The sequence below is a fragment of the Marmota marmota genome, unplaced genomic scaffold, assembly GCF_001458135.2.
Source record: "Marmota marmota marmota unplaced genomic scaffold, marMar, whole genome shotgun sequence".
Lineage (NCBI taxonomy): Eukaryota > Metazoa > Chordata > Mammalia > Rodentia > Sciuridae > Marmota > Marmota marmota.
The window spans coordinates 3,499,430-3,524,041 of record NW_026000005.1 but is presented as its reverse complement, the minus strand read 5'-3'; the positions used below and the strand labels follow the sequence as shown (position 1 = coordinate 3,524,041).

The following is a 24,612-nucleotide window of genomic DNA, read 5'->3' as shown; positions in this document are numbered from 1 at the left end:
GAAGGGGGAACGGGTGTGGGGAACAGAATTCTGATTGACATATTCACTTGCCCATCTTGACATAAACATGTGCCCCTCCCCTTTCTAAACAGTGCACATTGCCAAGAATATAAACACAAAGCTCAAAGATCTTAGGCCTGGTTGGTTTTGCTTTCTTTGCATCACTTAGCTACCTACCCTACATAAAAAAAAATAAGAAGAAATAAAAATATACATACACACATATGCAGCACAATAGAAAAATACAAATTTATGTTACTAAACAGAAACCATTAATGTTACATGCTTACCCGTGAGAGATGATCTACATATATGTAACCAACACTGCAATCAAGTTTCACTATGCCAGAATTATCTGTTACTTCACAGTTTATTTGCTTTTCTTCCTAAAATGAAAAAAAAAAAAAAAAAAAAAGGACTGGTTTGGGTAGGCAGGGAATAAGAAATTTATAACATACGTTTAGGGATGGTTTTTGAAAAGCAAGTCATCCTGGGAGTATTTACTTTCCTAGGAAGCAATTTTCTGTTTACTTTGGGGATAAATAGAAATACAAATAAATGGTGTTAGTGTGTGTATGTGTATGTGTGTGTGTGTGTGTGTGTCCTAGTATTCAGATAAATTATCCATAAAAATCTTCTAGACATGTAGTTTTCATTCACTTTAGTATATTTCCCATTTAATCTGCAGTCTAATTCCTTGAACAATCAGAATGAAAGGGATCCATAAGGTCCCTGTTTGTGTCTGATATGTGAAAATGTAGAAGCTACTTAAGCACAATAACTGTAAACACAATTGGTACATTTTAAAAACATATTCCCTGAATACCTGAAGTTTTTCAACTCTTTCTTTTGAAATAAGTTCCCAATGCTCTAGAAAAAGGGGTTAATAGATATTTGTGAGAGGTCAAAGGCCTGGCGCAAAAGCCGTTGGTGTGAAGAGGTGGTCCCTGGATATGATGTGGGTAAATTTGCTAAAGGTTAGAGAAATTGGGAGAAAGTAATTGAGCCTTTTCTCTGAAACCCAACCTTATTACTATCTCACTGATGAGTTTAAGTGCCTGTGACTGAGGCACAGTGGTAATGAAAGGTCTCCGACTACTCTAAATTCTTGTGGGAAAAGTAAAACTTGTCTAAAACCTGGCTTGACAGCAGGATTTCAGAATCTATGGAGGACTGCTGCCTCTGACATATTAAAAGTCCTGTGGGAAGCAGGCAGAGAGCAGGCACTTAAAATGCAGCACAGTAACTCTGGGTGCCTGGCATAGAGGACCAATATTGCTCATGCAAGGACCCCAGACAAGAACAACACTGTCACGGCGCCTCACTGGCCTTCTCCCATAGCACCTGGGAGCGGGAAGCTGATGCCTTTGGACTTATAGATCATAGAACTTTCCTTTCTGGTCAAGGGCATGGAGGGGGTCTTGATATGATTGAGAGTCTAAGTGATAAGTCTAAATATTAAAAGTTATGGTGTAATACCACTTACGGTTTTTTTAAATTAAATAAAATACATGTGCTTTGTACTCTTGTGATTTTTAGTACTTACCAGTTCTAAAATCTTAATGAAATAAAGACCTGTGGGTAGCTTGACATGCAGAGTGGTCTCAAATGCATCGTCTCCAGCATTAAACAACGACACATTCAACATTAACGTTTTCATGCCCCCAACAGCAAGGTAGGTTTTATTTTCATATGGCCTAAAAATTAAGTAATATTCTTTAGTTCTTATTTATAAAATAAAGATCCTATCTTTATGTCTATAGTATTTATGCTGAACGTACAATATTAATTTAGAAATAATACCAACCATGGGAATGAATCCATAAGTAGTTTTAAATCCATATTAAAAGGAATTCCATTCATCAAGTTTCAGAAAATATAAGTTGGTTATTAATAAAGAAAAGTTTGCTTTTTAATTACAATGGAACAGTGTTTATAGTTTATTTTTCTGCCTAACTTCTTCAATAATTTAAATATATTCCTCATTATTTTGAAAAGTTTTCTAAAAGCAACCAATTTTTACTTTTCTTTCAATCTTTGGATAGACATTGAACTAGCTGTTAAACCAAAAGCTTAAGAAAAAGAGAGAAATGGTAGAAAAGAAGAGTGAAAAAACAGAGGGCATGTTTGGGTAGAAGTAAAGAAGTCATGGTAAGAAAAGCTGTCCCCAGCAAGGGTGTGTCACTAAAATCTATTAGACTAGAATTAATTTCTGAGGTAGGATGGTCGAGCACCTCTACAAGAACCAGGCCAAATTAGAAATAAAATCACAGAAACACTCCACCATCCTGGGAATTATGAAGAGAAGACTGCTTTAAATCCAGACAGGTAAGTTCAAATTCTGGCGCTACTCCTGTTCTTTGGACTGGGGTGTCCTTCAGCATGTCTAAGCGTTGGCCACTCCGTCAGTAAAATTTAATATTCAGGTCTTGTACCTTCCATGAAATCCTCAGAATGTCTTAGATATGAGGAAATTTAGGCTTACGGAATTTATTCAAAGACCACAGTTCTAAAATCTCAAAGCAACTGCAGGTTTTTACACAGCCCATTTTCTTTCCCAGCAAGACAGAATAGCTTAATGCAAAAGAAAACTTTCAGTTACAACATGTTATGATTTTATAAGCTTTTCCCAAAGACGGCAAATTCTTAATTATCCAGTAATTTAAAAATTAGAAAAATTAGTTCAAAATAGAGAAGGATCTGACCCAAAGTAAATAATCAGGTGAAGATATTCCTAACAATAAAACAGGTAAATAGTCATCTAGCATTTTAGAAATTTGAAGTTTCTTCAGTGATGTTAACATTGTGCTGTTCTAGTCAATGTTTATATAAAAGCTTAGAATTTGAATAAATTACAGAACAGCACTTATTAGTTGTTTTGAGAAATGATTAAAGACAAAGAATACATAAGGATAAGAACATGTTTCAAAATTTCTGCTTTTATTTATTATTTGAAGATGCATGAATCACTGACTATAATTGAAAGTTCATGTATAATAAATCAGGTGTCATATTTGATGTTATATAAAATAATTAGAGCACATTTCACTCCCTCCTGTTCTGATACAGCAAAGGACATGTCTGTATATAAGTGTAAATAAATATAAGAGAAAGTTATGAACAAAGGGCTCTGGGAGTCCAGGGAAGGAAACCACTTTTGCCTGGGAGTAGTAAAGCGATATTGTCCTTTGATTTTCTATTAATATGATCATCTAGATTGGCTCTTCCAAAGATCTTTTTAAAAATAAACTCAGAAAAATGTCACGATTTAACTTGAGTTAATCTGGATTATACCCCTAATAGATCTCTGTTTCAAACTCTTCAATTGTCACACTGTCAGAGGGTTGTTTTCAACAAAGCAAACCAGACAATGTATGTGGAGTAGCCTAAGGGCTTTTGAGATGAATCTTAACTCCTTAGCTTAACATGTGAAGCCTCCAAAAGCTGTCCCTGCCTCACTTTCCACTGCACTTTTTTTGGTTATATTAACCTACAAACGGGTACAAACCCATCATTCATATTCATTCCCTTTCTCTCTCTCTCCCTCCCCCTCTCCCCCCCTCCCTCTTCCTCCCTCCCCTCTCCCCCCTCCCTCTTTCTGCCTTTAACACCTTCTCCTCTTCATGCACCTGGAGAACCTGTACTTGTTCTTCAAGATTCAACTTCAATACCAATGACACTAAGAAGTTCCTCCAGCTTCACCCTGTTCTGCATGCAAGGTGCAAGGTGATGGCGCCCTCACCCCTGGACACATACACACCCAAAGGCACCCTGGGTGCCTCTATAACATAGTCACATTCCAATGTCAAGTCTCTGTCTGGTTCCCCTCTCCATGGACTGTTTTCTTGAAGAGAAGTTACAAGATCATGATTATCACAATTTTTTCAGAACCTAGAAACACTGTATAATGTATGTAGGCACAGATGCAAGCATTGGACATACAAATGGGTCAGGCTACACTCAGAGAACATGTATTTAAAAAAAAAAACAGAAAATTACTAAGTTAATGACTTTTAAGTTTATGAAACAATATAATTTTTGTCAAATTATAGCTGGGTAGCCATGTTTATCTGTTCTGTGAGGTACATAAATTTCAAATGTTTTGCCAAGATAAGAAAGTAAATATCTAGCACTATCACATTCATGTGATCTGTGCCCCACCCCGAAACTTCACATTTTACAACTCCTGATAAACCTACTGAAGGTATCATCATGTGACCCTCGCAAAAACCACTATTAGAAATTGTTCATTCAGAATTATTAATTCTCATGAACCTGAGAATGTATATACAAAATTATAATTTTGGACATTTTCCCCCACTTCTGTAGTTCTAAAAAATATACCTCCAAGAAACGGAACAGTTCACTTAATACTTGAAAGTTCTTCCCCTCTTATTTTGATTTTATCCCCCTTGAAACTCAATTTGTTAAAGTATGTGTACGGAGAAAAGCATATAGCCTAAGTCTACAGCCCAATTTTTATAAACTTGAATACACTCATGAGACTGGCACCCAGAGCAAGAAAAATGTATTAGCTACACAGGAAACCGCTGTGTCCCCTTCCTCCTGGCCAGCCACTGAATTCATTTTTAGTAGTAAAACTGGTGTTGTCCATTTTTTTTATATTTCATCTAAATGATATCTGAATAATCCTTTATGTATCTTTTTTTTTTGTATGTGTCTTTTTCAACTCAATTTTTTTTAAGATTAATTTACATATCTGGGCATTAACTAGGCATATCTCCTTCTCTCCCTTTCTGTATATCTGTCTATCTTGGAGCATATTTAAGAAAAAGTTTTGTTTTTTTAAACCCAGGATTAATTACTTAAAATATCTGAATCTTGGTTTGATGATTAGCTTTCAAAATAGATTTAAGCAACAAAATATACTAAAAGGAACTATTTTAACATAAGAAAATAAAAGATATATAATTATCATAGAAAAATCAAGAATATCATAGAGCTGGTGAGTGGCCTGCAAACTGCTGCCTAAAGGTCAAATTCATACCTCTGCCTGATTTTGTAAATAAAATTTTATTCAACGCCGCCATATTCCGCTCTTGCACTTCAATGACAACTGAGTAGTAGAGACTGAGATCTTAGTTCCCCAAAGCCTAAGATATTTACTGTCTCTTCACAGGAAAAATTGGGTCAGCTTCTGCTATAGAGCAATCTAACGGATGAGAACTTAAATACAAACATAATATTATACAATATAATATTTACTCTAAGTAATTAAAAGTCACTCTGTATTATTCTGACAATAGAGGCTTCACAGCTTCGGGTGACATAGAAGGTAGCCATCTGTCCTCAGAAGTCATGCAGTTTTAGAGAAGGGGATGCCTGGTCTTTTTAACTCCACAGCACTCTAAGCATGGAAGAGAAAGGAAAGAAGAGCACCATCTCTAGCTTCTGATCCTTGGGTTTGAGAAACTGGCTTCTGCTGAAGAATGTGGAATACCCAATAAAGCAGTAATCCTAAACTTCAGGGAGGAAGCATTGATGGAGCGAGGGTGTGTTCTACAGGATGTGGGCAATGGATGGGACTTATTCATTCCTGTTGCAGCCTTTGGGTTAAGCCCGTGCACGTCTGCTTGATGGTGTGTGTTGAATGGGAGGGGGGAGGTGTGTGGGAACACAGCCATCCTATATCCCTCTACTGTCCTGTAAAAGTGTTATAACTGACGGAACCTGAGAGGTTCCAAAAGTGAACTTCAGCTTGACATTAAAGTCTAATTAAGACTTGTAGAAGAGCTGCCTAGAAATAGACGTTTATAAAATATTCTGGCTTGTAACCAAAGCATTAGTCACTGAACACCTTTGGGAAAGAAGTTGGCAAGTCGACAAGCAACAGAAGGTGAAAGCACTGCATAAGCAGCCAGGTTCCAAGACAACAGCAGATTAGAGCGAGACACACGTTCACATTTCTGCAGCGAGAAGTGTCTTATTTTCCATTTTTAAGCAATTCCGCTAGATTACCATAATTACAATTCTACTTTTTGAAAACGTCCATCTTACTGTATCTTGATTCATTAACAAGATGCCACAGGAAAGATGCCCACCAGCTTTCTATGTGAGACACAATAAAGGACCAGGTGCACATCTGGAAGTGCGACAAGACTGAACCAGAGCTGTCCCGGGGACTCATAGTTCATTCTTCATTAAAACATGCATAATGCAGACCTGAAATTTACAAAGCAGCCTAGAATCCACATAACTTCCACAAATCAAGGTATTGTGTGCATATGGAATCATAACTTAATAAGTGAAAGAGGAAAAATAGAAAAATGATATACTGCAGCACCTGGCTTTATGTTTCTCCCGAGTGAACGATATAGTTTTATTTTGAAGGAAGTGTTTGTGTCACTATGATATACTTTACCTTGATGAAATGAATTAGGGCTTCATAGATAACTGTTTTTTTAATAAAGATGCTAGAATGAAATATAATGTAACTGATATCACACTCGCTTTGCTTTGTCAAGATATGCGATGCATTTATTTAACCAAGTAGCCTGCTGCCAGGGGCCTTTAGTCCTAAGTGAAATTTTATCCTCTGTTTTGCTTTATTATTAACATAAAGAAAAAAAATAAAATACTAAAAAAATTCTTGCCTACTGGAATAGATCAGTTAATTGTCATTTAAGAAGATTTTAGTGAATAAAATTTAAACTCACTGAGGTCCAGGGGAGGATAGCAGAAGAGCTTAGAAGAGTGGACTAGCAATGAGCTTATTTTAGTGCAAAAAGCACATGATTACTCCTGCCAAGGCTCTGTGATGTGAATGAGGCATGTTTTTATTCGAGTTGCTTTTATAGGTGCTATGACCATAGTGACAGGTACTATTTGTTGCTTATTGTCTATACAACAGTGATTTCCAGTATTGCAGCTAATAGAACCTGGGTAATTCAGGTAGTAGGTAGCATTCCCTTGACAATGCAGAAGACAGCTTGTAGGTCAGCTTCAGAGAATGAATCATGGCCGATCTAATATGACCATGATGACTCCATTTTCCTTCAATCATGATACGTTCTGGGGAAAGCACATGATGAAGGGACCTGGTTATTAGAATACATCTGATAAGCCTTCCTTCTTGGGAAGAAGCCTCAAAAAGAAAAAAGCACTTTTAGTTTTGGACCTTTTCTTCTTTCTGGGAACCTGTGTGCTGCTGCAGCCATTCTGTAATCATGAGGGGAAAAAAAAAAAATCGAAACAGGAAAGATTACCGTCAATGTCTAATCTCTGGTAGCTACTTGCCAAACCCGCAATAATCTCCTCTCTGCAGACTGTTTATTATATAAAATAAATTTCCTTATTGTTTAAGTCACTATCAGTCAGGGATTCTGTTACTTGCAGTTAAAAGTGTTTTCAATGCATATGAAAGTGATCACTTAGGGAAAACTGGCATCACTTACCCTAGGCGTGTGACAGAACTACAGAAGAGCAGTATTATCATTTATATCAGCAATCTATATGAAAGATTTGATTTTAAAACTTCCAATATGATGGCTAATATCTGCTGTTATGTTTGTAATCTTCATAAAATCTTATTTGTCCATCATTATTTTGCAGTGAAAATCCATTTGAATGTGGATTGTCATCTTGAGAGTTTAGACACACAGGAGGAAGCCTTCACTTAATGAAAAGATGAGATGTCATGCATAAGTACCGTTTAGTGTACTGTTGGCAGTTTATTATTATGGGCTTAAGAAACGCATGTTCTTTACCGAGTAAATACATTTACCTAAAACAGCTTTATGGATCTGGGGCACATAAACACATTAATGCTAGTGGAGTTATAGCCAGGAGATATGTAAAGCATATAGTCTCAGCTTATTGTTACTAAGAAGGGACAGAGGACACCAAAGTAGGAGAGGCATATTTTTGCTTGATAAAGTATAATTTACTAAAAAAATGAAAAGCAGTTTGTCAGAAGCTTTCACTGTGAGTCTGAAAACTTAAATTAGAAGAGTTTTCATTTGAAATTTCCTTAAATCATTTATCATTTACCAAAAAGAAATAGCTTGTAACTTTCCTAATTGATGCAGAAAGCCTGATGCTGGCTATTCACACCAGCACTGGTGCCCCTTCAACCCTCCTAAGCCCAAGGACCTCACAGCCAGCAGCATCCTATGGAGGAGGTCATTTGGGGAGCCAAAAGCCAAAGATCTTCCAGAGGGGGGAAAAATGGCGGTGGCAGACAGATAGGAGGAGAAAGGGATCAGGATGGCATGTTGGAGACAGAAGGAAAAGGTGTTGAGAAGAGGAAATAAAAAACTGTCAATGCTTCCCGCTTCCGAGGGACTCAAGCAAAGACGGAAAAGCACCTCCTAGGCTTTAAGTTGAAGGTTCGTCTCCAATGTATTCTCTGACCCTCTCCATGGTTAAGTAAAAAACATTAACACACAAAAATTCTTCAGTTGAGCCTATTTGTTGCCTTAACCAATAACTCTTATTTGGCTACCACTGTGCTGAAATTTTTTTTGATCTTAAAATTTTCCAGTGAGTCCCCTTTTATCCCACCTTTCAGATGCTGCCTCCTATGACCCCTCTGAGACATGCTATTTGATCTCCAACTTGTGCTGCAGCACTAAATCCACCTTTTTACAATCTCCATTGATTATTTGACCACAGACGTGGTTTTCCTCTTAGTTCTCTAAAGATCCCTGTTTGATCTCCGAAAAGGGTTCCTGTGCTTAATAGGTTCTTTAAATAAAATTGCAGTCCAAGATTTGATCCTTAGTTTGTTCCTCTTTAAAATTCACACTTCCACCTACTGGGCAATCTCACAAGTCACCAATATATAGAGGAACTTCCAAATACGATCCTGATGTAGATTTTAAGTGGACAGTTGTATACAGAAGTCTCCCCAAATTCAACACGTCTCAAACTGGACTACTTCTTTTATATCCCAACCTCCAAAAAATAGTTTATCATTTTCCTGCTGTATTAACCCTCCATCTCCTTCCATTTTTTTATGTTCCATAAATGTAAAATCAACCCTCAACTTGAAGTATGGACTCTCTCTGGTCTTCATTTTCACATCTTCCGCCTGATGTGCAAAACAACTTGAATACAGGAACTATCGACATGATACAAGACCTCAATGGTTCATTCTTTATCATAAAATAACACCAGCAACCAATATTTATTTACTTATTACATGCTAGATGTGGTTCTCAGCATATAACATGTATTTTCTTTTTACTGGTTCCCCTTCTATGAACTTAGAAGACCACGTTGGTTATGTCTTTTCATGTTTATTGTATATGTATCATTTTGTATAAAAGTTTGAATAATAAGACCAGTTTTCCAGGTGATAAAAAAAACTAAGCATTATGTAGTAAATCCCTGTTTTGCACCCAAAACTCTATTAACCAGTACTTATAAATGTTAAAACATACCTACAAGTATGATAATAATATCCTAAGGCACAATTAAATCCTGAAATGCATTCCAAGTTATCAATAAAACATTAAAACATGCTTCGTAAAGCCTCAGTGCTAATATATTCTCATTCTTTGAAAAATGGTAACTCTTGAATGACATGTAGATTATTTAATCTCTCTCAGTAAGACACTGTTCCTTCATAGATATTTAAAGGATGCTAGTTCCCAAGGGTTACCCTTTCTCTTTGGAACCCATATGCATGTGCCCATTGCACCCTCTTCATGAAAAACAGAGAAAATGCTAAACTTACTTCAAAAATCCAATTTTTCCCGAAACCTGTAAGTCAGCAGAACAATTTTCATGGGCACAAAACCTTGCAAAGTTTATCTGGAAATAAAATTTGACAACATTTTGAATTTTAGTTCAATCAGTAGATATATTTCTACAAAGTTAAGAAAAAGGCATCCGTGATACATGAGGAAAACAAATTTAATACATCAATTGGTAACTTCCTCTTTTATCCCCGAGGGTTCAATTTGAGACTCAAGTCAGTAGATTCAAATGACTACTGCAGTGCTAAAGAAACTTAGTGCTTCCAGAGGTAGATTTAAAGCCTAAATTTGTTAACTGAAATAAGGTTTGGGTAAAGTTAAAGACACTATACAGATAACTGGGGAAAATTAGCTTCCAAGATGTTCTTCCTCAGTTTCCTTTCCAGTTTTTGGTGCTATAGTTTGATCCCACTTATTACACATAAGCATGACACTTGTTTATTTTGGCAGATGGCAAGATAGTGATTTTATATTCATTGAAAATAACTAAATGTAGAAATTAAGACATATTACTTTGAGGAAACATTGAAAAAAATTAAACGGTAGTCAGTGGTAAGGTGCCTGAATTTATTTAACTCTGAACATTTCAGTAGGATCCACAAGGTACAAGGGAAGACCTGAAGGATAAGATGGACTAAATAAAAAATTAAGCAGAAAATCAGAAGAAAGGAAAACATCAGAAATGGGTGAAAAAAGGAAAGGTGTAGAGAATGAGAAATCTAGAAGGCCAGAGAAGGAGCCAGGCAGAGGCAGCAGGAAGTGACTGGGGACTGTCCAATGGCCTGCCAGACCATAACCTGCCTATGTGGGGCTGGTGGTGGGGGTGGCAGGAGCTGAAGTATAAATCTTCCTCTAAATGGTTAAGTAAATGCAACATTTTCCTGCCACTCTTATTTGTAAAGCAAGATGTTCTGAGAACCAAAGTGTAGATGAATATAATTTGCTCCTAAATTATTATGTTCATTTGATCTAGTATTTTAGACATTGGTGAATATAAGCTTGAGTATCTAAAGTAGTTTAGGACAATTTTCCCTGGACTGCATATGAATCATACTTTTAAACATCCCTGTTGTCTTTTACATTCTGAGTTCCACTGTGTTTCAATGAATGCTATTACCATGCCCAAACTCAATTGACAATATCTTTGTGCTGCTGGACAGTAAATGTCTGAACAGCAGGATTCCTGAGAATAAATGCATCATCAGTGAAACTGAAATATTTTCAGACAACTTCGAAAAAATCAGTTCACTAATTCGAATCAGGATCTATCTTAAAATACGGTTGATCATGGGATGTGGTTAAAAAAAAAAAACATATACTGAAATTTTAAAAGGAGAAATTGTTGTTTAACAAATTTGTGTTTATAAATGAATAAAACTCAGCAAAGGAATTGGATTAAGAAGACAAAGGGACTCCATGGGTAGGGAGAAAGGGAGGCACAGTGAGAGAAAGTACGACGGAAAATGAGCACACAGAAGACATGGAATAACTAAGCCAGAACTACAACTTAACTTCCATTAGGGTTCCTCTCTAGTAATATATTTTCCTCACTGGCAAGGCATCGAGGAGAGAAAATTTACTTTCTATATAGAGGGGAAACTACTGCTGTGCCTAAGTGCACATTTATTCAGTTCAATACCCTAAAAAGGATATAAGAAAATAAACATAGAAAACAAGACACACCATAAATCTGTTTTGTAAAAAACTCCACAAAAGGTTTACAAAGAATTCAAACTTCCAGATCATTGCTTCCAAATTATGCCATCTAAAAAACTTCTTTAATTAGGTCACCCAGCATTTTAAACAAAGAAAAATACCCCTACCGTCTTTTTAATCATGTCCTTTTCTTTCTTCTGCTGAAGGATTGGCTGAAGTGGTGGGAATTCCTCCATGCTACGCTTACTTATCACGTGATGCCCAAGGTGATAAGCAGCTTGGATTTGAATGGGGGTGAGGATATCCCGGACATCTTTCTAAGGAAATTAAAAACCATGAGAATTCATAACAAAAATAGCCATGAAATAAAAAGATATATAAAACTTCTTTCCTGCATAAGAGCAAATACAACACGTGGAAGCAAAAGCAAATCCTTGTCTTTTATCTAAATTGCTTAAAAAACAGTGGAACACAGGGCTAGGAATGTGACTCTGGTGAGAACACGTGTGTGCTAGTGTGGCTTAAGACTTCAGTTCCCAGAACCATGCACAAAATGCAATGTGTCTATTTTTCCCACAGCAGAAGCATTCATATTTCTTATGAGAAACACAAAATGAGTATAAAATGAAAAACTATAACCATACAATAATAGTCACAAAAGTTTGTATTTGAGTATATTCCATTCTATTTTCTATACATTTTTTATAACTTGGCATAACAATATAAATATAATTTATTTATAAACTCTTTGTAAATTGTTCAAAATTCTAATGAATAATTTATTTCATCTAACATGACCCTATAATGAACTTGTAGCAAAATGTAACTCTCAGTTTTTTTAATCAAGTTTTTTTTTTTTTTTTTTACATCTTTTGGTAATATTAGAATTCAAACTGACTCATCTGACTCCATATTTAAGATGAAGCATTCTTTTTTGCCATTCATTCTGAACGTCTTCCCATTATACTTTCTAATAGATTATGACTACTATATATAAAAGTTATTAGTTTTATATATTTAATTGTATATGATAGCCAGTTTATTGAATTTCATTATTAGTTACATTTTAGGTTTATTGTGCTTTTATACTTCAGAAAGAGGTTTTGAATTTATATTTATCAATTATATAAGAATTGTAATGCATCCAAAATCTATTCTGCTCTGTATGACATTCTTTTAACTTTAATATCTACTAGTTTCTATACAGCATTTCTTATCCCTATTTCTACTGATAAGTGGCCAAAGTATTTTCGAATGACTAGATTTCTAAAATGTATTGTCTGCTGTACTCAAAGAAATAGCTCTTGAGTTTATTATAAAATTCTTTTGTTTTAATCTGTATTTCTATAAGCAAGCACAATTTCTCTTTTAAAAAATAATTTCCATGAACTTAAAAATGATTCTTTTCAGTTGATTATTCCATATTCTCTGCACTAAAAGAAAACATACCTATCAAAATTACTTGTTAACACACATATGCATAGTGAAATAATCCACTAGAGAATAACTTTGATAACATTCAGGATTCAATTAAATAAGCGCTTCACCAGATAGTAAAGGTGTTCTGGCATTTCCAGTCTATGGAAACAAATATACAGAATCCAGATGTACGACAGGGCATCTGTTAGCACTTGTCTAAGACCTCTCTAGACAGAAATGCAACTTCCAAAGTATATTGAACAAAGCAACTTTCTTTTTCTCCTCATCTAAGAGGGTAAGCTAATAAAACTTTACTAATAAAGTAATCCATGAAGATTTATAACAATTCAATTGACAAATTACATGAAATGGGACATGGCAACAAATCTACAGAACAAAATCTAAAGCACAATGAAAATTGAAAGTATACATGATCTCAGAATTTGAGAGGGCAGGTCACAACCAGCAAATACATTCCACAAACACAGGAGTTAGTGTGGAAATTCTGTGCAGTCTTTATTTTTCTTGTTGTTATAACTGTTACTATACTTGGAAGATAATTTGAAGAACTAGTCAGAGTTTAATATATTTCATACAAACTTTAATTTTTATCTAACAATTTTCATTTAAAGATCAGTTTGACTCCAATTTTCAAATGCCCATGCCTATTTCAACTCAAAGTTTCTCTTTTCAAACAACAGATTCAATAAAGTCCTTCTTGGCCATTTAAAAAAAAAAAAAGTCCCTAGTGTTTTCACCCAGGCTAGACGTATCATCTTAAACCACACTTCAGGTTTACATCTGTGCTTGAGTTCCTCAGGGTAGACCCATAATGCTATAACTGACAAACTTCTTACTGAGTAATGTCAGTGGACCAAGATTTCAGGTCCACATGTCCAATCATTTCAAGATTGGAATACGCCTTAAATATCACTGCCTAAAAGCAAATAAAATAGATTATTTTAAATACACCTCAATCAATAATCCCTAATGGATAGGAAAAATACCAATGGTATAGATTATTGTATTATTTATATCTATAGTAACTTTTCATTAAAAATCTAGGAAATAAATTAATAAAGATGACACATACTACATAACAGACTATACTTATTCCATGTCTTTATATAATTCTACACAAAAAGGATGTAATTTTTCTTCTCTTCACATTTGTCTTATCAATAAATAAAGTGGCTGAAACTAAGTGGTCTGGAGGTAGAGAACTGGTTTTCCAATCTGGAGACCATTACTTATTTGTAACTTTGGGCAAGTTACATAATCTGTGGCTTGGTTATCTCATCTGAAAATGGAAACAATGATAGTAATAATACCTACACTATATGCTGTGACTATTAAATGACCATGTATACAAAATAGTTAGACATGGTAATTATTACATATATTATGCCCCAAATGTAGCTATATAAGCCAACTAAGGAATTACTGAATTTATTTCTTAAAATAAGAAACACTGCTGAACATTTGGAGGAAATAAGAAAACTGGACTATTGCCAACCAATGAACATTAAATAGAAAATAAATTAAATAGCAAGTATTAGACTTCTATTAATTAAATGGTATCTGGAAGATCAGAGCCTGAATTAGGGTACTCAAGGTCTGATTACTTTTCCATTCTTCTGCATAGAGATACTTTTATTAAATTACTTGATAAGTGATCATCTCCACACGAAGCCTTGACCATATAGGAATGCTGCAAATCAAGACCCAAATCCCAAGTTATCCACTTGTGAAAATGGAACAGCTTGAAGCCCTGAGTATTACAATAGCAAACTTGATTAAATTATTCCCCAGGTGTAGGAGCTAGACAGCCACTGATTCTCCCTCCACATGTCCACTGTTTTAATTCTTCTCAACAAGCTTGCATTGACCAAATCACATGTTATCTAATTCATACTAATTTTCCACAAGGTCTTCTCTACATCTGGTGTATATTACTTTCATTATCCTAATTAGCTATTAATTATGCTTTTCTTGCAGTATATAAAATGTACGCGCACTCTTGCAAGAACTGCATTTGATAGGTGGAGATATTGAAGTTAAATAAGTGTGAATATCTAAGGACAAAAGCAGTAATGTCAAAAATGTCCCAAAGTGACAAAGTATTTGGGAGGGGAATATGTAGATTTGCTTAAATTTTCTAATATGGGCAGGCATGTGCTAGTATATTAAAAATAATGGAAATTCCATGCCACATTTTTATGGACAATTACATAAAGCAGGGCACCCACAAGCATGCAAATTAGCACATGCCTGAAATTACCCAAAGTCTATCTTCTTGCTTGACTTTCATGGAATTCTATGTCTGGTCAATTTGTAAGCTAAGCTGTAGGCCCCAGAATCTCCTTCTGTATTTATATACTGAAGGAATTTATTTAAAGGTTGGGGCCAAAGTATTTATAAAATTTTAAATGGAAAATGATGTCATGGCACCAATATTTTAAGGTATCTATTCACTGGTCTACTGTGTGCAAGAAAAGTTCTGAAGCTACAAAACTACAAGTCAGAACCCACATCTCAGTCTATAATCCATAAACCCAGATGTGTGAGAAATAAATATTCTAACGTGCATGCACAAGCACAGAATAAGGAAGGCCACCTAATAAATATAGATGGTTTTTAATTTTAAAAGATGGCTATATTTGTATTCATGAAATGCCCCTTTAGTGCCAGTGTGGTGCTGAGGAGGGAGAAGGGGAGACCAAAGCATAGGTTGGAATCTAAGCCAGAACCATCACATGCAATTCTAACCATTTTATCTGGTAAGTGGTTCAAATGCTAAAGAGCTACTGGGCTTTAGGCACTACAACTTCCTGAGAAAAGATCCCTCCGAAGACAGTTGCCCCGACATTGTACCAATAGAATACTCTCAGATTTTTCCTTGTAGAATTCTTTAAATAGCACTAAGAACACAGAGTCCACAATTTGTTAACTATTTATCAAGTTTCTGCCCTTGGTAATAAATTGTGCTAGCTCCAAGAATACAAGAACACAAAAATGTGAAAGACATAATCCTGCTTCAAAGACTTAACATTCAACAAAATATTCAGATGTGCCAGAATAATCAATTCTCTCCTTGAAAAGCATAATATCAGTAGTTACTTAGCTTATTTGCACTTAGATTTTCAGAATATGTTCATATATAAATCAATTCATCGTGTGCTATGATTAAAATAACTGCTTTGCAGCAAACAGTACTTCATTAAACTATGTGCATATATTGCTCAATAATACAAGCAAATAGGCCAAGTAATAATATAAATAAAATACCATTTACTAATTAAATATACATTCATTTCCTTGAAATTATGGACAAGATGAGTTTTAGAAGTTGTCTAAAGACTTATATAAAAAATAAAGTATTTGCATTTCAGAAACTCCAAGTTTAGAAAATTAAGAAATGAAAGAGAAGAAAAGAATAAACCAATCTACTACACAGGTAGGCATGTGATTTCATGATTTTAATTTCATGGTTTTAACATGCTAAGGCCACTGAACTCACTGGATCTTGGAATACTGATGGGGAGAGGTAATCCTGAACCAGAAACTCAGTTAAATATTTCTAGCTTTAATGGAAATGTTGCAGACAAGCAGTCTGTTGTTTGGTACTTCAAGCTAGCATCTTTTTCTTATGCAAATATCAGTGACTATTTTAATGCAGAGATTCCACCAAGATCAACCAAGATATATCATCTACCAAAATATTAAGAGAAATCTCCTACCATGGCTGTTCTAAAATTTCTAAACACTGTTGCAAATTGTTTCTTGGGTTTCCTTAAATCAAAATAGCTTCAAAATTATCTTGTCTTAATAAATCTGATAGATCTAATAAAGTAAATTTGAATACAGCAAAGGCAGATTCATTTTCATACACTTATATGAACGCGGAAATAGTTTCTCATAGAGGAGAGTGTGGCATCTAATTGAAAAGGATTTCCATAGATAAAATACTAAGATGGAGATTTCAAGATGCGGAATTGAGAAGGTCACTTTCCTGTCTGCTCTATAGGATGAAACCAAGAAAGCAGATAGGCAGTTTCTCAGTAAGGTGGGTGAACAAAAAAAAAGTGTGTGTGTGTGGTGGGGGGACTTTACTGGAATTTAAAACTGGACATTCAAAGCAGATTGGGGACTCAGGAGGTTCAATATAATAAAATAAGGAAGAAAGCCCCAGGGCCAACAGCTGATGCCATGGCAGAAGGTATTAGCCAGAGCAGTTAGTCCATGAGCAAAGCGGAGGGATAAGGGAATTAAAAGAACCTGCATTTTTAGGAGGCCTGAGGAATGTCTGGGTATGGAGAGTTTAGAGATCAAATACACTGTCCAACTAAACTAAAAGGCAGGCTGCACAACATCCTTGTGTGGAAAAGAAGCCAAATCTCTCCCAGCTGTGAGCAGAGGACACAGGAAGGAACCATTCTGCAGCTGCAGCACAGGGGCCAGCACCTGGGGAGCTGATAACTGGCAAACCCAAGTTTGGCCTGAAATCCAGGCCTCGCAAACCCACACTGCACAAGATAGAGTAAGCCTAAGTGACAAGACAAAAAAAAAAAAAAAACATGCAGAGTGGTTTATGCAGGGGAATACTAGTCATAGAAACCTTCTCAGCTCTACCCATCTCCCTCCAATCCAGCTGCTTGCAGAACTGCTAGGAGAGATGAACCTGGCCAGGAATTCAAAAAAGGAGGGACAGGAGAGATTGAATTTGGAGACTGAACCCGAGACTGGGAAAATGTGTGATCTGCAGGTGACCTAGTGGACTAAGTATTGGATCCTCCACCACATGAGTAGAACACAGGGGAGATCATTGGGGTACAGTTTTCAAGTGTGGACCAGCAACCATTGATTTAAAGTCTCCAGACCAACTGGCATTCAGCAAAGAGCCTGGAACCCACCTAAGCCATAAACCCACCTCCAGGAATTCTGCCTACAAGTTTACCTCTCTTACTCCAGCAATCCAGAGGGTGGAGCATCATGCTGAAGATGACCCCACTTAACACTGCTGAGAAGAGAAGCTGAGAATCATTTGAACTCCAAGGGAAAGAATTCCTTTAACTTTCACCAAGATTTTTTTTGTTTTTGTTTTTCTTTTCTCTGTTTCATTGGGACCTTAATGGATTATAGAGACTTATACATATTCATATTTTTTCTCATTTCTAGTATTTTTGAAACCAGTTATTTTTCATGGAGCATTTTTTTGAGGACTAGGATGTTTAATTGGTATATTAAACTTTTGTTTGGGATTATTTTAAAATTTTTACTTTACATATTTTTTTCTCACCTGTTTCCCTTGATTCTCTTTCTCTTTTCTTCTGCTGACAGCTAATATCTATTGTTCTCTATTTCACCCTTCCTCTATTACTTATATCTTCTCTCCTCTTCCCTCGTAAATATCACATCCTAAATCACTTCTCCATTCTCTCTGTCCACCATTCAAAACTGTAAACCCTTTTGCAAGCTTCCTGTTTTTACTGTAAGTAATAACTGATTATATAATTTCTGTTTATTATGACAGTTAACAATGTAGACATCATTGCAGGAACCATTTGGTATAATGCTGTATATTATTTTCATTAGTTGTTGTAATTATTTCTTTCCTCCTAATTGGTGAGGTATACTGGAAAACTTCAGGGACACTATAAGTCCATAGGTTAGAAACTCTACTGCCACAGATCCATACAGTCAAATGGGCAGACACACAAATAACAGGAAAAAGCAACAGAACAAATCACCCCAAACAAACCAAAATACTCCAATGACAGAATCTATCCATACCACCGTGGAAGAAATGTCAGAAAAGGAGTTTAGAATATACATAGTTAAACTGATTAGCAAGGTAAAAGATGATGTAAGGAGTGCAATTAGCGATAAAATACAGGAAGTAAAAGATCACTTCAATAAAGAGATAAAGATTCTAAAAAAAAATCCTTGAGATGAAGGAATCAATAAACTAAATTAAAAATTCAGTGAAAAGCATCACCAACAGACTAAATCACTTGGAAGACACTTTCAGGAATGAAGACAAAATATATAATTTTTAAAATAAGCTGACCATGGAGAAACAATGTTAAGAGACCATGAACAGAACTTCCAAGAAATATAGGATAACATGAAAAGACCAAATTTAAGATGTATCAGGATACATGAAGACTTGGTGATACAAACCAAAGGAATGAACAATCTATTCAATGAGATAATATGAGAAAATTTCCAAAATGTAAAGAATGAAATGAAAAATCAAATGGAGGAGGCTTATAGGACCCCAAATATACAAAATTACAACAGACAACACGAAGGCACATTATTATAAAAATGCCTAACATACAGAATGAAGATAGAATTGTAAGGATGACAGAGAAAAATAACAGATCACAAGTAGAAGAAAAACAATACCGATCTCAGCTGATTTCTCAACCCAGACCTTCAACGCTAGGTGGTGGTGAAATAATATATACCAAATTCTGAAAGAAAATGGATGCCAGCTAACAATACTGTATCCAGCAAAATTAAGCTTCAGAATTGACAATAAAAACTTTCCATGATAAACAAAAGTCAAAAGAATTCCCAGCTAGAAAGCCTACACTATAAAACATACTCAATAAGATATTTCATGAAGAAGAAATGAAAAATAAAAGAGAAAACCAGCAAGGAAGGAATTACACTAGAAGAATAGTCAATCAAAGGAGAAATTAATTCTAATTAAAAACCAGAAATAAATAAAAATGACATGGAATAAAAATCATTTATCAATAGTTACATTGAGGTCTAGGATTGTGGCTCAGTGGTAGAGCACTTGCCTAGCATGTGTGAGGCACTGAGTTCAATTCTCAGCACCACATACCGATAAATAAATAAAATTTAAAAATTTATCAACAACTAATAAAAATATTTTTTAAAAAAATAGTTACATTGAATATAAATGGCTTAAACTCATTAATCAAAAGACATAGACTGGCAGATTGGATTAAAAAACAAGAAACAAAAATATGCTGTCTCCAAGAGATCCATCTCATAGGCAAAGACATCCACAGACTGAAGGTAAAAGGATAGGAAAAAACATATCACTCACATGGGCCACATAAACAAGCAGAGATTTCCATCATAATAGTAGATAAAGTAGACTTCAAGCCAAAGTTAGTCAGAAGAGATAAAGAAGGACATTTCATACTGCTTAAGGGAACCATACATTCACAAAACATAACAATTATAAGGATTTATGCCCCAAATAATGAACCATCTACATACATCAAACAAACCCTTCCCAATTTCAAAAATAAAACAGAACACAACACAATAATACTGGGCGACTTTAACACACCTCTCTCACCACTGAATAGATCCTCCAAACAAAAACTAAATAAAGAAGCTATAGAACTAAAAATATAATTAACAATTTAGACTAACAGACATATATAGAATATTTCATCAATGATTGAATACACTTTCTTCTTAGCAGCCCATAGACCCTTCTCAAAAATAGACCATATATTAGGCCACAGATAAAATAAAAAATAGAAACCACACTAACACTTGGAGACTAAACAGGATGCTATTGAATGACCAATGATAGCAGAAGAAATCAGGGATGAAAATAAAAATTACTTAGAGGTAAATGTAAACAGCAATATAACATACCAAAATCTCTGGGACACTATGAAGGTAGGGCTAAGAGTAACGTTCAGTGCATTGAGCTCTTTCATTAAAAGAACAGGAAGTCACCAAATAAACCACCTAAACCATTACATCTCAAAGGCCTAGAAAAAGAAGAACAAATCAATACCCAAAGCAGTAGAAGACAGAAAATAATTAAAATCAGAAGTAAAATAAATGAAATTGAAAGAAACAAAAAATTGACAAAAAGTTGGTTCTTTGAAAATTAAACAAAATTGATATACCTTTAGTCAAGCTAATGAAGAGAAAGAGAGAAATCTCAAATTACTAAAATTAGTGATGAAAAAGGAAATATCATAATGGACACTAATGAAATACAGATGATAATAAGAAACTATTTTGAAATTTTATACTCTAATATAAAATAGAAAATCTTGAAGATATCAACAAATTCCTAGAGACATGTGACCTCAAAGATGCCATCAGAACCCTACAAACAAAGAAAATTCCAGGACCAGATGGTTTTTCCAGCTAAGTTCTACAGGAGCTTCAAAGAAGAACTAACACCAATCCTTCTTAAATTATTCCATAAAATAAAAAAGTAGGGAACCCTTCCAAACTCATTCTATGAAGCTAGTATTACCCTGATACTAAAACCAGACAAACACACATCAAGGAAAGAAAATTTCAGACCAATATCCCTGATGAACATAGATGCAAAAATTCTCCACAAAATACTGGCAAATTGCATACAAGAACATACTAAAAAAGATAGTGCACACCAAAATAGACATATAGACCAATGGTACCAAGTAGAAGACACAGAGACAAACCCACATAAATACATTTATCTCATACTAGACAAAGGTGCCAAAAACATACATTGGAGGAAAGATGGCCTCTTCAACACATAGTGCTGGGAAAACTGGAAATCCATATGCAGCAAAATAAAATTAAATCTCTATTTCTCACCCTGCACAAAACTCAATTCAAAATGGATCAAGGACCTAGGCATTAAACCAGAGACCCTATGCCTAAAATCTTCATCATGTTGGCTTAGGAGCTGACATCCTTAACAAGACTCCTAAAGTGCAAGAAATAAAATCAAGAATCAGAATCACATCGGTTACTCATCCGTATACGGGGTAAAAAATGGGAGTTCATAACAAACTTGAATCTAAAGTATGAAATATGATATGTCAAGAGCTATGTAATGTTTTGAACAACCAATAAAAAAAAAGAAAAAAAAATCAAGAATCAGAAAATGGGATGGATTCAAACTAAAAAGCCACTTCTCAGCAAAGGAAACAATAAAATGAAGACAGGGCCTACAGAATGGGAGAAAATCTTTACCACATGCACATCAGATAGAGCACTAATCTTGAGGACATATAAAGATCTCAAAAAACTTAATCCCGCCCCCCCCCCAAAAAAACCAAACATCAATAAATGGGCTAAGGAATTGAGCAGACACTTCACAGAATAAGAAATATAATCAATCAACAAATATATGAAAAAAATGCTCAACATCTCCAGCAATTAGATAAATGCAAATCAAAACTATGCTAAAATTTCATTTCACTCCAGTCAGAATGGCAATGATCAAGAATACAAGTAACAGTAAATGTCAGCGAGGATGTGAGGGAAAAGGCACACTCATACATTGCTGGTGGGGCTGAAAATTGGTGCAATCATTGTGGAAAGCAGTATGAAAATTTCTTAGAAAACTTGGAATGGGACAACCATTTGACCCAGATATCCCTCTCCTCTGTCTATACCCAAAGGGCTTAAAATCAGCATATGCAGCCACATCAATGCTATGGCAGCTCAATTCACAATAGCTAAACTATGGGACCAACCTATCTGCCCTTCAATAGATGAATGGATAAAGAAACTGTGGCACATATATATAATGGAATATACTCAATCTTGATAAAGAATGAAATTATGGCATTTGCAGGTAAATGGATGGAGCTGGAGAATATCATGCTAAGCAAAATAAGCCAATCCCAAAAAACCGAAGGCCAAATGTTTTCCTCTGATAAGTGGATGCTGATCCATAATGGTGGCAGGGGGGCAAGGGAAGAATAGAAGAATTTTGGATTGGGAAGACGGGAGTGAGGGGAGAGGAGGGGGTATGGAGTAGGAAAGATGGTAGAATGAGATGGACATTATTACCCTATGTACATGTATGACTGCAAAAATGGTGTGACTCTGCATCTAGTGTACAACTAGAAAAATGAAAGTTGTGCTCCATTTGTGTACAGTGAGTCAAAATGCATTCTGCTGTCATGTACAACTTATTAGAACAAATAATAACAATAATAATAATAAGCACCATGATCAAGTGGGATTCATCCCAAGGATGCAAGTTTAGTTCAACATATGGAAATTGATAAATGTAACTCATTACATTAGTAGACTTCAAGGCAAGAATCACATGATTTATTTCAACAGATGTAGAAAAAGCATTTGAAAAAATACAGCATCCATTCATGTCCAAAACACTAGAAAAACTAGGCTACAGAGTTAGGAACATACCTCAACATTTTAAAAGCTATAAATGCTAAACCCAAGGCCATCATCTTTCTAAATGGAAAAAAAGTTGAAAGCATTTCATCTAAAAATTGGAACAAGACAGGGAAGCTCTTCTTAAAACTTGGCATACAACAGTAATGTGGCCATATCAATTTTTATGAAAGCTCAATTCATAACAGCTAAGCTATGGAACCAACCTAGGTACAGATGAATGGATAAAGAAAATGTGGTTTATATATACAGTGAAATATTACTTGGCCATAAAGAAGAATGGAATTTTTATGGCATTTGCTGATAAATGGATGGAGCTGGAGATTATCATGCAAAGTGAAATAAACCAATCTTCAAAAAACAAAGGCTGAATGTTCTGATAGTTAGATGCTAACACACAACAAGAGGGATGGTAAGGGAAGAATAGAACTTCATTGGGTTAGACAAAGGGGAATGAAGGAAAAGGAGGAGAGATGGGAATAGAAAAGGCAGTGGGATGAATCTGACATAACTTTCCTATGTACATATATGAATACACCAGAGTGAATCTCAACATTGTGTACATCCACAAGTCTCAGTCTCAAGACTGAGATCCTAATTAGAATAAGATGTACTCCATGTTTATATAAATACATTTAAAAATATACTACTTTCATGTGTAACTAAAAAGAACAAATAAAAATTTTTAAAAATTCAAAGCTCAATATAATTGTAAGCAACTAAACTATGATGAATTTTTAATTTTTTTGTGCAGCATAATTATAGAAAGTAGTGGGATTTATTGTGATATATTCAGACATGCACATAATGAAATTTGGTCAATTCCATTGCCCTCCTTCTCCTCACCCCAATCTCTATCCTCTACTCTTTAGGTCTTCCTTCCATTTTCATGGAAATTCCTTTTTTACGTTAACTCTTGCTGCCTTCCATGTGAGAAAACACATAGATGGCCTTCAATTTTCAGTCTTAATTCACTTACCATGATGTTCTACAGTTCCATCCATTTACTGGCAAATAGTCATAAAGGTGAATGAAATTATGCTATGTAAAACTTCCACAATGGAGTATTTTTTAAGCAAAACTTTTCCAATAAAAAAACAATTTCTTCTTTCTCTTCTACTTTATGAAGAACAAATTTTGACCATGTAAAATAATCCTATTTGATATTGTTATAATTAAAAGTAGATGGGAAAATAAATGTGCCTGCCAACTAGATAAATGAGCACATAGGCCTTGAAAAATAACATGTCAGAAGATGTACATGTTAGTGATGTAAATACTTACTAGATTGTTTAAACTGTCACTTGTTTTCCAAGAAATTCTAACATGAAACTAGAGAATATGTGATTAAAAGAAATATTTAACAAAAGCTCAAGTTTTATAATAAGATCTACAGCCAAATTCTTCATCATCAAATAATACAATGGGTTTTAAAAAATATATAAGTGAGTTGAAAGACTTCCATTTGCATGAAATGATCAAAGAATTATGAACAAAACATTTTTTTAAATCAATCTTTTTATCACTTTCAAGTCTCCAAGGTTTTTTATGTATTGTATTATTTATCTTTCCAACTCCTTCCCTCAATTCCAACAATTAGCTGATCCCTTGGGAGTTGGGGGGGGGAGGCAGTGAGTGACTCTCCAAATCAATTATT

General features: G+C 34.9%; 1 protein-coding gene across 1 annotated transcript in view; it reads right to left on the bottom strand.

Annotated features, from left to right (window-relative positions):
- Window positions 1-256: 256 nt before the first annotated feature.
- The window catches only part of LOC107138339 (integrin alpha-4), a 68,785-nt gene continuing 44,429 nt past the window's right edge, over window positions 257-24,612 (bottom strand). Inside the window, exons 16-19 of the mRNA XM_015480958.2 lie at window positions 11,546-11,695; window positions 9,701-9,777; window positions 1,547-1,697; window positions 257-386 (exon numbers count right to left, since the gene is read on the bottom strand). Of these exons, the coding sequence (XP_015336444.2) occupies window positions 279-386; window positions 1,547-1,697; window positions 9,701-9,777; window positions 11,546-11,695 (486 nt within the window). The 3' untranslated portion in view covers window positions 257-278. The remainder of the gene's footprint in view (window positions 387-1,546; window positions 1,698-9,700; window positions 9,778-11,545; window positions 11,696-24,612) is intronic.